Source organism: Elaeis guineensis, chromosome 9 (genome assembly GCF_000442705.2).
Source record: "Elaeis guineensis isolate ETL-2024a chromosome 9, EG11, whole genome shotgun sequence".
Taxonomy (NCBI): Eukaryota; Viridiplantae; Streptophyta; class Magnoliopsida; order Arecales; family Arecaceae; genus Elaeis; species Elaeis guineensis.
In genome coordinates this window covers 2287572-2301979 of record NC_026001.2, presented here as the reverse complement: position 1 = coordinate 2301979, position 14408 = coordinate 2287572, and the positions used below count along the sequence as shown (strand labels likewise).

Genomic DNA, 14408 nt, shown 5'->3' with positions numbered 1-14408 from the left:
TTGGGTCCAGTGCAGTTTTTAAGATAGCTTTTTGTCATGGACGGCAGCCCAAAAGCGCTTTTGGGAGGAGTGGCCCATGTTAATGAGTCCCTAGGTACCACCTCTTTTATTATTGATGCAGAGACTCTAACAATCACCTCCATCCAATTATCTTAAAATACATAATCATCATTTTTAATATATATTTAATAATATATTTAATATTTATAATTTTATTTTTTTATTTAAAATTTTAAATAAAAATTTTTTTTAAAAAAAATTATAACATCATATAGTCATATTATGATATCTCATGGTCAAATTATAACTTCCTGTATATAGGATGTAGGGATGGCAATGGATAGGATTTGGATTGGATATTATATACTATTTCAAATCCGAACTTAATATCTATACCTAAATCCTATTCGATACCCGATCGGATAAAAAAGAGATACCCATCCCCATACCCAATGGTTCAAGATACCACGGATAACCCATTTCCCATACCAACCCATACCCGTCCTATACCTATCTCATACCCAAAAAAATAAACAATCAAAATAATTTTATGCATATTATCAATCAAAAAAAATTACCAATTCAACATAGAACATAATTTATAAGTCCGGATTTATAGAAATCAAACATAAAATAGAATTACAATTCAACATAGAACATATAAATAACCAAAATAATTTTATGCATATTATCAACCAAAATAGAATTATCAAAATAAAATTATAAATATATATATTGGGTATAGATTCGGTATTACCCATATCCGTAGGTTCGGATCGGGTTCGATTTCGGTTTGGGTATAAAACAGCACTACCCATACTCTACCATATCCGTGCTACAGTTTTTGGTTTTACCCCAAATCCGGTCAAACCCTATTTTTTAAGTTTGATCGGATTTGGGTAGGATACATACCATCGGGTCGGATCGATTTTGCCATCCCTAATAGGATGTCATAATTTTTTTTCTAGAAGTCATAAAGAGAGAAGGGCATTTTCGTCATTAAAATTTATAAAATTTTTAAATAATGAAAAATCTCTTTTTTTTTATGATATCCTGTGTGTAGAAAGTTATAATTTGACTGCAAGATTCATAATATGTCATGGAATGTCATAATTTTTAAAAAAAGAGAATATATTTGTCATTCAAAATTTCAATCGAAAAAAAAGATTTATAGACATTAAATGTGCATCGGAAAGCATAGGCTATGTGGCTCAATCAGATAGGATGGCACATTTTTTTTTACTTGAGATGGAACCCAAATGATCACAGTAGGCCTACCTTTGATACTATCTAACCCAAAAGCTTATATTGTTGGAAGCGAAATTGTTTATACACTACCTGTGGTGTAGAAAATCTAATGTGGAGTGCACCGCGTTATCCGATTGGTCTACGTAGCTCTTCATGGCATAACGTGATGGGCATCTGAAGGCATTAAGAAAATAGAGATAGTGCATTGTTCCATTACCGAATACATTTAATATACATCACAGTCTACTTTTTAAATTAAATATAACAAAAATGCCCTTTCCTCCAAAACGAAATATTCTTGCTGTTTTGAAATCTGATTGGATATTACGGTACTACTTTTCTGTCTCTCTCCTTCCTCATTTTGTGAGTTTTTGTCAGAGCGTCTGGATATCTAAATTTATTCTATGATGACAATTATGCATCTGAGATTGTTGGCTAGTATGTAGATAATATTATTATCCAAGCAATATATTTCATCCATCAAGAAGTAAAATACGATATGTACATCCTTTATTACCATTTTTTTATAGTTCATTTATTATAGTAGCTCTTTGGTAGTTAAATGAAGTTAATCTATTTGGTAGGTTCAAATGGAGTTTTTTTTTTTTTTTTTTTTAACTTTGAATGCAGCGTATTATATAATTTTTTTGAAAAGTTATATAATAAATCAGGATGTCATGATTTTTATCCAGTATAGTTTTTGACAATATTATGATATCTAAAATCAAAATTATGATATTATAGGTTTCTATTATGATATTGTATGTTAAATTATGGCATCCTATATTTTAAATGATTTTTAAAAATAATTTTGATAATATTATGATATCTTATGTCAAAATTATGATATTATAAGTTAATGTTATGACTTTCTATATGTAAAACATCTATCGAGTATACTTTTTGATATTTTTATAATATTCTATATCAAAATTATGATATTTTATGTTACAATTATAATATCTTATATATAAAATATCTTTTAAAAGTAGTTTTGACAATATTATTACATCCTACATCATAATTATGATATTATAAGTTAATATTATACCAATCTGTCGGTAAAAACATCCCAAGTATATTTTTTTTGATATTTTTATGACATCTTGAATCAAAATTATGATTTTTTATATTAAAATTATAAATCCTGTAGGTAAAATATCTTCTGAAGATAATTTTAATAATATTATGATATTCTAAATTAAAATTATGACATGATATCTTATAGATAAGATGCCTTCCAAGTATACTTTTTGATAATTTTATGACACTCCGACTCAAAATTATAAATTTTAACTTAAAATTATGATATTTTATAGGCAAAAAATATTCTTGAATACAGGTTATGACATTTTGAATCAAAATATAATATTGTAGGTTGAAATTATGATATTCTACTTTAAATTGTGACATCCTACAGTAAAAATAGCTTTCGAAGTAAGAATATATCATAATTATAAATTTTAGGTTGGAATTATGACATTCTAGATTGAAAATTATAATATTTGTAGTATATCTTCAAAAAATCTTATTTTTTCGAAGTAAGAATATATCACAATTATAATATTTTAGGTTGAAATTATGACATTCTAGATTAAACTTATGATATTCTTTAGTATATCTTTAAAGAATTTTGTACTTTTATTTTTCATATGTATTTTTTGACTTTAAAGAACCTTTTATACATTTTCTACAGAGATTCCTATAAAGCTGGATGAAGCTTCATATAATGATTATTTTGAGAATCCATCTTCTTCTAGTACACAAATGTAGATAATTCAATCTAAAATATCATAATTTCAACCTAGGTTATATCCAAAATAAAAAAAAATTCAATTTGAACCCACCGAACGGATTAACTTTATTTAACTACCAAAGAAGCTACTATAAATGAACTAAAAAAAATTGTAATAAAAGATTTATATACCGTATTTTACTTTCTGATGAATGAAATATATTGCTTGGATGGATAATATTATCTACATACTAGCCAACAATCTCGGATGTATAATTGTTGCCGTAAAATAAATCTTGGACACCCAGATGTTCAAGCAGAAGCTCAACAAAAGAGGAAAGAGAGAGAAAAATAACATTCGTAATGTCCAACCAAACTTCAAAATAATAAGAATATTTTATTTTGGAGAGAAAAGATATTTTTGTCATATTTAATTTGAAAAGTAGACTGTGACGTGTATTAAATATATTCGACGATGGAATAATACACTGTCTTTATTTTTTTAATGCCTTCAGACGCTCCATCACGTTATTTTCTTAATGCTTTCGTATGCTTATAATTTTTAACCTAGAATGTCATAATTTCTTAATAGCTTAAGTTTTTAAATCATGAATCCATGACATGTTATCTTGGATATCATTCTGCATCCTCTTGCGATTAAAGTGCATTGCATTATCATCTTGATTCTTGTTCCATTTATCTTCCATGTTCAATCCTTTTTTACCATTTAATTTTTTATTCTTTCTTGAGAATTACTTATGCTCAATCCATATAACATTTTTTTTTCAGAGGTCAAAAATTTTTGAGCTTTCCCAAGACTTGCATGGGAAATTCTCAAATTGGATTTATCTAAGATATGATTTCGATGGCATAAATCAGAGAAGAAAGCAAAAAAAAAAAAAAAACATTCAACTGTTCATGTATAATCATATATTTCTGTTTTTAATCATGATGAAATAAACGTATAAATTACATTAATGTATTTGTGATGAAATTAAAGTTTCAACATTTAGAAAAAAAAAAAAAACTCAAAAGACATGCGAGCTTGACACTAACTTCCACTTCCGCACCACCTAATTTCACTTTTATAGTCTCAAAATTATCAATGTTTTAGGATCTTTTTTCCTAACAACCATTCATGATTTTGTTTCTCCAGCTCAATGTTTCCGGCCTCCCTCGCCCAAGGAATTCATCACACCATTCATTTACATCCAAGGTCATGCCAATGTCTAACCAAGAATCTTCATGCCACATACCAGTTCACTTTAGATCTCCACCAACTTTAACTATATTATCGACTTCCAGTTTTCAGGAAGAATGTACAATCACAAATTGTAACCTAACTACACTGCTCAATTTTCTTTATGTTCTGAGAAGAACTTGGAGGTCGGAATAAGGCTGACGTTGTATTTCATAACTCGAGCCATGTTCTCACGATTTCATATCCACTTTGTGAAACACTTTGGTGCTTGATGTTGAGCTCATGAATGCTGATATTGAAATCCGAGGGAACCTTCTTGCAAGTTGTGCCGAATATAATCCATGCCTTCAACAAAACCATCTCTCTTGATTTCATTGAAGCTTGATTTAGAGGCAAAAACAATGAATGGCTTCATTAATTACCAATAGTCATTGCAAGAGCATGAACCCCCTTTGAAATGGTGGAACCTGTTCTGGTCCCTTAGAATTATCTCATGGTTATAGATCCTCGAAACCAACTTGCTGAAGGAGTGGCAATCACCACACACCCTGAGGTTCTTCACTATACGAATAGGTGCCCCCTTGTTTAGATTTAAAAGCCCAAAGGCAATTGCCATCTTTTCACTATGGACACTTAGCAAACTCTCCTTCTCTTCCTCCTCAACATCCACAAGGACTTGGCTCAGATCTGGCTCATAACCTTGCAACTTTAATCTATGGATCACCTCCTCTAGCTTGGAATGAACCACCTCCCTTCGTCCAACACCCATTTCTTTCCCCACCAGGAACTCATGAACTTCCCCTTTAACCATTATACAGCTGCAACCTGGGATCTTTTTGACACCTCTTTCTTTCATCAATGCTCTAACTCTCTCAACATCTTCCCATTGCCCAAACTTTGCATACATGTTCGAAAGAAGAGTATAGCAACTAGAATCATGTGGAGCCAATTCTATCACTCGCATGGCGGCATGTTCACCAATATCAACATGACCATGCCTCACACAAGAACTAAGTATAGATTTCCACACCACAACATCAGGTTCCATTGGCAAATCCTCGATGACTCTCTGTGCCTCCTCTAATAATCCAGATCGGCTAAGAAGATCAATCAAACAGCCATAGTGTTGTATCCCAGGCTCCATTCTATATCTTTCTTGCATGAGCTTGAAATAGAGCCAACCCTCCTCGATCATACCACTATGGCTGCAGGCCTTTAATAGCCCCAAAAAGGAGATATCATTGGGCTCAACTCCTATCCTCTGCATCTCATCAAAGATCTCTATCGCTTGTCGACCAAGACCATGAATCGCAAGGCCAGAAATCATTGAATTCCAGTCTCCTACCTGCCTCTCATGGCATATGCTTCTAAAGACAGATAAAGCATTGTCTATAAGCCCACACTTGGAGTACATATCGATCAAAGCCGATCCAAGAACCCCAGAGACTAACTTAATGTTACTGCGACAAACATAAGCATGAACCCATTTGCCTTCATCACAAAATCCCAAGTCAGCAATAGCCGCGAGCACATTCACAATGGCAGTGGCATCCGGTTGCACACCAGCGTCCAACATTCTTCTAAACAGTTCCAGAGCTTCGTCTGAATGGCCATTAAGCACATATCCAGAAACCATAGCCGTCCATGTAACAACATCCCTTTGGGCCATACTCTCAAACAATTTCTCAGCAAGATCGCATCTTTCACACTTCATAAGCCCATCAATCATTGAATTCCATGAGATTATATCCTTTTGAGGCATTTCATCGAAAAGCGCCAAAGCCAGGTCGACATCCCCAGCTTTCAAACATCCGGCAATCATCGAGTTCCAAGAGATCACATCTCTTTGATTCATTCTATCAAACACCTGTCTCGCGGTCTCCAGTTCATTGAAATCCAAATACATTCTCAGAATCGAGTTGAACACAAACGGATCGGATTGGAAGTGGGTCTTCAATACCTGCGCGTGGAGCTGCCGGCCTTGGAAGAACGACGACGACTTCCCGCACGTCTTGAGGAGCGAAGGGAGGGAGAATTCGACGCCGTGGAGGTCGTCGAGGCGAGAGAGCATTCGGGAGTAGAGGAGAAAGCACTCGTGGACGTTATTGGAGTCGGAGAGGAAGGAAACGTTGGGGGAGCGGGCGCGGCAGAGGAGGAGGCGGCGGAGGACGCGGGGGTTGGAGGCGAGGCCGGATTTGACGAGGCGGGCGTGGACTTGGCGGAGCTCCGACAACGTGTGACACTTGTCAAGCAGAGAAATGGCGGCATTGGGAGCCAAGAGGAGGGGGAGGGACTGGGAGGCCGTCCACATCAGTTTGGGCCCTTTGGGCTCTGAATTGAGGCATAGTTTATTGCTTATATATATATATATAATATATATAATATATATATATCACATCATAGAAAAAAAAAAAAAAAAAAAAAAGGTGATCCAATGGTTATTGCCAATGGGGCCGATGCTGAAAAATAATATTTTTTTTCTTTCCTCGGCCATCTCCTCTTCCTCTTCTGCTTCTTTTAAAATTAGGAAGAAAAGAAATTTTTTATACACCACCTACGATACAGAAAATTGACATGAAGTACACCATTTTGTCCTACTAGACCATGTAGCCATCGTTTTCTAATACGTATTTAATATCTATAGTTCTATTTTTTTGTTTGAAATTTTGAATGATGAAAATATTTTTTTTTCAAAAAAATTATGACATCCTGTGCTGATATTATGGCATGCTGCATTGAAATTATGACTTTCTACACAGGATGTCATAAAGAAAGAAGAACATATTCATCATTAAAAAATTATATTTTAATGTCAAAATACCTTTCTCTTTTTGTAATTTTTCAATGATAAAAATATCATTATCTCTTTATGACATCTTATGTAGAAAGTCATAATTTCAATGCAGGATATCATAATATTAATACAAAATGTCATAATTTTTTCGAAAAAAAAATATTTTCATTATTCAAAATTTCAAATGAAAAAATAAACTATAGATTTAAATAATATTAAATATCATTGAAAAGTGATAACAATGTCAGATAGTTAAAAAAATTTTTCTTTTTTTTTTCTTTCCTTCTTCTGCTCCTTCTCTTCTGCTTCTTTTAAGGTTAGGAAGAATTTTGAATTGACCTCCTGATCTCTTACCCAAGTGGCACAGGGTTACACCATTTAGACTAACTTTTCATGGTGCATTAACATCCCCTTGGATTGGATTGCTATATTAACATGCATTTTTTGCTAATAGAATCTTCAACTTCATAGACAACTCACAAGTCACAATACCAATAATCATTTTGCTTCGCTCTTTTTGGGATGGGACATGTTTTCTCTGGATTGAGCCGATGCTTCTTTTCTTTGACTTTTTTTTTTGATAAAAAAATAAAATTATTATTTAACTATAAAACCAAAAAAAATATAAGTATTTGAAGAAAACTAAAATATTACCTAACAAACACACATCCGCCGGATTTAAAGCCAAAACACGCCGAGATGTTCTGCAGCTGCTGTTTCAGACAGTAAAGGATGACAACCAGTAGCATCTTGTTGCTTGAAATGATCCCATCTGGTCTATAATCAGCCATAGAAAGCTTGATGATAGAAGAAGAACAGGAAAATTCAACAAAATACGTGCTTGTATCAGTTGAGGCTGTTGAGTTTCTGTGATCGTGTAAGAATATAATAGCTGTTTATTTTCCCATGCTGTCCAGATGTGCATCTGATAACGAAGATGAACAAATATATTAAGGGCCTCGATGTAAATGACCATGGAAGTAGTGTGAGTATAATAAGAAGATCAAAGCTGCCTCGAAGTATGTGTACCGGACAAATCCTGTAAATATTCAGCAAGTTGAGATAAACAGGTTTATAAAAATATAAACACTTGGAATACGATTTTTCTTTGACCTTTATTTTACCACTTTAATGCAGCATGATTATTTTTTTCCTTTTTCCTATTTATATTCTCCTTGATGGGATCCGATTGGGTTCCCAACCCTTCTTTTTTCCTTCCATTTTTTTTAAAAAAAATGATACAATTTGCCTGTTGCACCAAAATATATTAGATTGCCTAATCAAAGCTGGAAGCAATGCTACGGAAACACAAAAGGCAAATAATTTTAAAAGATAGATAACATCGCTTACACTTTTCCATAGCAAGTCATCAATTTATGGATCTAGCCCATATTTTATTAATATTTTCATCAGCATGACAGCATCAACTATTGCTTAGACATTCTTTTGGGTTTCTCTAGCATTGCCCATTTTATAACTAGGAAGTGGATAGGAGAGGTCAATACTGGAATAATCTCTTTTTCACTGAAAGACAATAGCATTGTTGGCATCACAGCAATATTTGAAGTCAAGAGAAGGAGAAACTGAGAGTCTAGGTTATAGGTACCAACTGACATTATTGTTCGCATAGAACTATTCTATTTAAATATTTAATCCTTTGGACATGACGCGTTTTGGAAGACTAAAGAAGGCATCAACCTAAACACATGCCTGGAATTCAAACCTTTGTCAAACAAGATACATGTTAACTATGTATATACTTGAGAGAACTTCAAACTAGAAATTAAAATATCCATGCTTCATCTTTTTAACTGGGGTGTGTCTATTTCTCCTCTACAGCTATCTATCTTGGTTCATTTCCTCCTTTACAAGAGGGAAAAAAAAAATGTAGCAAGGAAAAGAAAAAAAAATATTTACCATCTAACAAAAAATCGAACAATTACATTAGTTTTGCTTCTTCTTATATGTGAAACACGTATTAAGTAACCACATTTTTAACTTTTTAAACTTGAACAAATTAAATGGAGGATGGAGGATGCCAATCCAATATTGAGTGTTGACACGGGTGACTTGGATTCAATTCCTACCCTCCCCTTATCTTGGCTGCACTTTAGTTCTTTTAGAGAGAGAGAATCATTTGACAGCCCCATTGTTACATTAAGTTAGCATGTATGAGTTGAGACACGAATGAAAAAAATTTATGCTATGTTGGTCAGATTTAACATATGCAACTTGAAGCATGCAAATAAAATATAGATTGTGATGGTTATTGAGAATGGCCAACCAGAAACATCAAAAAATAAAAAAAAAAAAAAAAAAAAAAAAGAGAATGGCAATCCAGCACTACTACCATCACCGTGGCTTGACCTTCAATTCAAAGATATGAACGTTGAGTTAAAATAGACTAAAATCACTGAGTACAGCTCACATGGGCCCCAACTTAATTACATTGCTTACATGATTTGCTGATCAGAATTACTTTTACCTTTAAAATGGCCGATTATAATGGCAAAATTTATCATCCATCCCATATCATCTGATACAGGATGTAGCATACTATACCATACTACATCGACATATTCATATCGAACTGTAATAAGATCGTATTGATATAGAATTCTGTATGAAGACAACAAACTTTGATGAGTGATACTCAGGAATTAATCTATAGGTTTCAGTAACTTGATTGGTAACTTGGTTCACCCTAAGATCTCTGAATCTGAAAAGCCAAAGGCATGCTCTCCTCTTTAACTTCTCTCTTTTGTAAGTTGCAATTGAAGTTTTCTTACTCCTTTTACTTAGAAAAAGAACTAAACAGGCTCAATCCCATGCTCTCACGTACTTATCTTGCAGCCTAAATTGACCTAAGTCTAACTTTAGCTTTGGGTCAAAAGTTCTGACTCAAATTTGACCGATCGCTAGATGGCTTCAATATGAGGCGGGATCTCTTTCCATTTTGAGCCAAGTACAAAAAAGTCTAGGCTCCTATATATCCAGGAACGGACTCTTGTGACCAATGCTATATTAATGCAGAAACCTACCACAAAAAGGATGCATAAATGATGCATGACTCTCCAACATTTTTTTTTTTTTTTGTGGCATTGCTTTATGCTTCTTAAATTTTGTTGGATGGCTTGGATTCGATGAAAGACTAGGCTTTATTTCCAGACCATGCTCGACCTATGGGTGCTAATTACATGTATGGAATTGTTATGTTTAAGATAATTATTAGTCCAATGGTTAGATTTAGGTCTACTAGACCTACTTGGAGTTACAATTTTTGGCGTCTATAAGTATTGCTCGGTATAAATAACTGGGATACTGCGAAACCAATGGGTGACAAAAGAGGAAAGAGGAAAGAGAAAAAATGGAAACATGATGAGGTGTACGCGGGGGCGCGCTAGAGAAGGTGTGGAATACCAAATGGTCACTACGGCTTGGGAAAAGTGGCACAAAGATGTACTTGGATCCACCAATCACGGAGCCAAACCTCTCTTTTTGCCTAATTAAGAACCATTTTGAGATCTCTTTAGTCTGATATGACATCTCAGCACTAGATACATGGTAGCCACTTTGTGGAGTGGAGATGGTGGAGGTCCTTTATGCTCTTCTCTACATGCCCCTCCCCCCTCTGATGGAATAATCGCCATTAATGGCAAGTCCATCAGGGTGCAGTGCAGTTTGGGGAAGGTTCCTGCGGCACCCAACTAAGGCAGCGGGTGCCCCTTTTTTTGCCTGAAGAGAAAAAGAGTGAATGGGCTGCATGCAGTTTGGGAATGGCCAAGCATGGCTCCAGCTGCAAAACATCCCACTTGTGGTGGATGAAATAAACTAGGCAAGTCATGCTCCAAAGAGTGGATAGGGTCCCAACGCAGCGAATTTCATATTGTTCTCTCCTCATATTAAAGAAAACAAATGGTAAGGAAGGAACGTACCCCCCCCTTTTTTTTTTTTTTGGGATACAAAAAAGGAAGGTACTTTCGGTGACTCAGTTTTGCTCACCATTCACCTATGCAAAACTGGATCAATTATATTCTTATAAATTATCCTAAACTATTCTAAGAACAAAAAGAATGGTAAAATTTCGTCATTAAATTTTTCTATATATATACCATGCAAATCTAGATCTATTTTTGTAAGCAAATATAATAAACCCTAATATAATTACAATAGTGTCATGGTGGCATTAATTGTTGAATTGGCCTTGTGTAGCATTGCTCGACTTGTGCATTATATTATATTTTGTATTACAGATACTACTCTCCTGCATAATCCAACATCTATAAATAGTCAGGAGAATGAAATAATGTGGTTAAAGTAATATTTTCAAAATGAGATTTGACGCAAATTATCCACTTTTCCTTAAAATATTCACTCCCATTAAACAATCAAACAAAATACAGGTGAAAAAACATGTATGGCTATTTGCGAATTTGATTACGTGATCAAGACAGCAAGAGAGATTCTTGTAGTTGCGTCCTTTAAAAAAAAAAAAAAAATCATATATGTTTTGCTAAAATCAACTACCTCGCTCTCATGTCTCACAGTTCTCTTTTGAGTTTGTAAATTCCGAGAGTACCTCTTCAACACTATAAATAGAGGCTCCTACCTCAATCGCGCAACAAGAAGCCTTCCAGCTCCTATAGTAACAGAACCCTATTAATATCTACAACACCCTTCCTTTCTGACCTTTAGTTTCTTGTCTTGTCCCCCTTAACCATGGCAAGAGCTTTGGAGCCGCTAATTGTTGGCAGGGTGATAGGAGAAGTCCTGGACTCCTTCAACCCCAGCGTGAAGATGGTGGTAACCTACAACTTTAACAAGCTGGTCTGCAATGGCCATGAGTTCTATCCTTCTGCAGTCACTTCCAAGCCGAGGGTTGAGGTCCAAGGGGATGACATGAGGTCTTTCTTCACACTGGTAGGCTTCTACCTCCTGACCGGTTTTCCTTTAGAAACCTATCTCATCACTTTTCTCTCACCATCTTAGTCTTTGAACCCTTCTCGAGCAAATAGTCTTTAAACTCATCTCACACTTTCTTGTACTTCATTTATTTCAGGTCATGACAGACCCAGACGTTCCTGGCCCTAGCGATCCTTACCTGAGGGAACACCTTCACTGGTAAACCCTAAAAGGCCCTCTCTCTCCTCCACTCTACGAAGACCAAATGAACCTGTAAAGTAAAAGCACCATGGTCTATCTCGTCATGCATGCATGTAGATCAGCGGTATATCTGTGTATATTATAGAGTACGAAACCTTCATATACCTAAGAAGTGCATGCTTAAATGCAGACATGTGTGGATGCATAGAAGTGGATATATATGGTAGCTTATTTGGCAACGTTTGTGTGGCTAACTATTTGCTTCTGCATTTGACCATCCAACAGGATTGTGAGTGATATTCCGGGCACCACTGATGCTTCTTTTGGTGGGCCTCTCTTCTCCATCTGTCTTTGCTAATTCTTTTTGCGAGGAAAAGAGAGAGATTGTTGAGTGCTAACAGTGATAGAAAGTGAGCTATCTAACAAAGGGATGGTGATGTTTTTACTTGAACACAGGAAGGGAGGTGGTGAGCTACGAAAGCCCGAGGCCCAGCATAGGCATCCATCGCTTCGTGTTCGTTCTCTTCAAGCAGAAGCGAAGGCAGGTCGTTACCCCGCCGGCCTCCCGGGATAACTTCAGCACCCGCCGCTTCGCGGAGGAGAACGACCTCGGCCTCCCTGTTGCCGCCGTCTATTTCAATGCACAGAGAGAGACCGCTGCCCGGAGGCGCTGAACTGCCTGACTAGCTACCTCTTTGATCCATCTCTCTCAACGTCCGAATCAGATTAATTCTCGGTTGAGCTTCCTTTCTTCACGCAGAATAATATTTAAGATCAAGCCATTAGGTTCTTTTTCTTCCGTTTCCAAAGTCTAGCTAGTGTGATGGAGAACTATGTTTACGTTGACTGGGAGCAGTGCATGTGTTAGAATCCTGCTGTGTTCCGAAATGGGACGTGTCGATTGGAAAATGGCCGAGAGGCCTACGAATCTCGGTGGCCACCCATGGCTTTGTGCTGTTCTTACTATTGCCCGCTTAATTTGACTGTTGGTGCTGTTGGTTTTACTCTTTTCTAGTGTACTTGCGCTGTTTGCTATCATATGATAAGATTTGCGTGCCACCTCCGTCTACCTTCAACTGTTTGAGACTCCTCCTTTTTTGATGGCTTTTTCTTCTTCATGCTTTCACTACTTTTGTTCACGTACGGCGCGATTCCCACTAATTAAGATGAGGACGTGGACCAGGGTAACATATCTTGTATAACTGATTTATTTGCGATAATGGACAGCGTATATTCTACGTTGGTTTTAATTTGTAGTTTTACACCCGAGCTTCCCTTAGCCATCATCATATGCAACTCGTTCTGATTGGATGAAATTGATTTTCTGATATAATTTAAGAACCGATAAAATATGCACCACTAGAGAGCAGTTTTACAACTAGGGAGTCGGCTTTTCAGCTCTCCAGCGTACGTATTGGAGGTATATAATTGACCTAAAGATGGAGCTTCTTTTTCTTAAGTCAACTGCTGTCCATCCCTTTTTTTTTTTTGGTAGACTGCTGTCCATCTTTGCTAACTATTCCAGTGACAAAGCCAACACACACCCCAGGCCAGCAGACGACAATACAGAGGAACGGACTTTATTGTGATCCGATTAATCTTCACATCTTGAAAGCACATATTCCCCGTTCTATAGATATAGTATCACTTGATTTATCAAGGGGAAAGTCGATGGCTGGTTTTCTGAGGGTAGGACCCCCTCTTGTAATTAATTGATGAACTTGGTCAACAACATGGCATCAGGAATGAGTAATCCTCATGCGAGACGGATCGCTTAGGCAACCAAGAGTAAGGATGTCTCCATGGGCAACAATCAAATCTAAGCCACTAATAAGCGAGAGATCGAACCTGCATGGCTATCTAAAAAACTAATGCCGTGGACCCACCCTGGTACTAAAGATAACAACTTTCCAGAGCTGGCATGTTATGCTGCATAGAGTGATAGGTGCAACTCAGGGTGGGTTTGTACGAACACCAAAACACTCGTGACTTACTATGCAGCGGAGCTTTCTTCCAGCACATTACTTCTACATAGCCCCCCTGGCCACAATATGCATCAACTGGGCATCAAAATGCTCACGTTATTTTTTTTTTTCATCCGATAATTAAGACCCGCATTAGCTTTTTAAATCATACAATATATATTCCTCATGGATATCGGCAGACTAAAAAAAATAAGATTTGATTACCTTCACAATTAATTCTTCTGAAAAAAAAATGAGGGAAAAAAAAGGAAATTTAAGACCTAAACAAACATGTTTATGCACTCGCACAGAAATGATCTTATGTGCTGCAGTAAAGCATCATGTCCCCTTCGTGAGTGCTAT

General features: G+C 35.9%; 2 protein-coding genes across 2 annotated transcripts; one reads left to right on the top strand and one right to left on the bottom strand.

The window, feature by feature from the left end:
• Positions 1-3880: 3880 nt before the first annotated feature.
• On the bottom strand, positions 3881-6502 carry LOC105033887 (pentatricopeptide repeat-containing protein At5g66520). Its single transcript, XM_073243817.1, has 2 exons — positions 6145-6502; positions 3881-6063 (listed from the first exon to the last, which is right to left on the bottom strand). The coding sequence occupies exons 1-2, from the start codon at positions 6493-6495 to the stop codon at positions 4603-4605; spliced, it is 1812 nt and encodes a 603-aa protein (XP_073099918.1). The 5' UTR covers positions 6496-6502; the 3' UTR covers positions 3881-4602.
• A 5090-nt stretch (positions 6503-11592) lies between these two features.
• Positions 11593-13165, top strand: LOC105033865 (protein SELF-PRUNING-like). Its single transcript, XM_010908824.4, has 4 exons — positions 11593-11898; positions 12038-12099; positions 12367-12407; positions 12538-13165. Exons 1-4 carry the CDS (start codon positions 11698-11700, stop codon positions 12753-12755), a joined length of 522 nt encoding a protein of 173 aa, XP_010907126.1. The 5' UTR covers positions 11593-11697; the 3' UTR covers positions 12756-13165.
• The last annotated feature ends 1243 nt before the right edge of the window (positions 13166-14408 follow it).

Bases quoted from the DNA above. Each gene is read 5' to 3' on its own strand.
- LOC105033887 (XM_073243817.1), bottom strand. From the start codon at position 6,495: ATGTGGACGGCCTCCCAGTCCCTCCCCCTCCTCTTGGCTCCCAATGCC. The intron at 6,064-6,144 runs GTATTGAAGACC...AATGAACTGGAG, and splicing joins GCCGGCAGCTCCACGCGCAG to ACCGCGAGACAGGTGTTTGA.
- LOC105033865 (XM_010908824.4), top strand. From the start codon at position 11,698: ATGGCAAGAGCTTTGGAGCCGCTAATTGTTGGCAGGGTGATAGGAGAA. The intron at 11,899-12,037 runs GTAGGCTTCTAC...CATTTATTTCAG, and splicing joins TGAGGTCTTTCTTCACACTG to GTCATGACAGACCCAGACGT. The intron at 12,100-12,366 runs GTAAACCCTAAA...ACCATCCAACAG, and splicing joins CTGAGGGAACACCTTCACTG to GATTGTGAGTGATATTCCGG.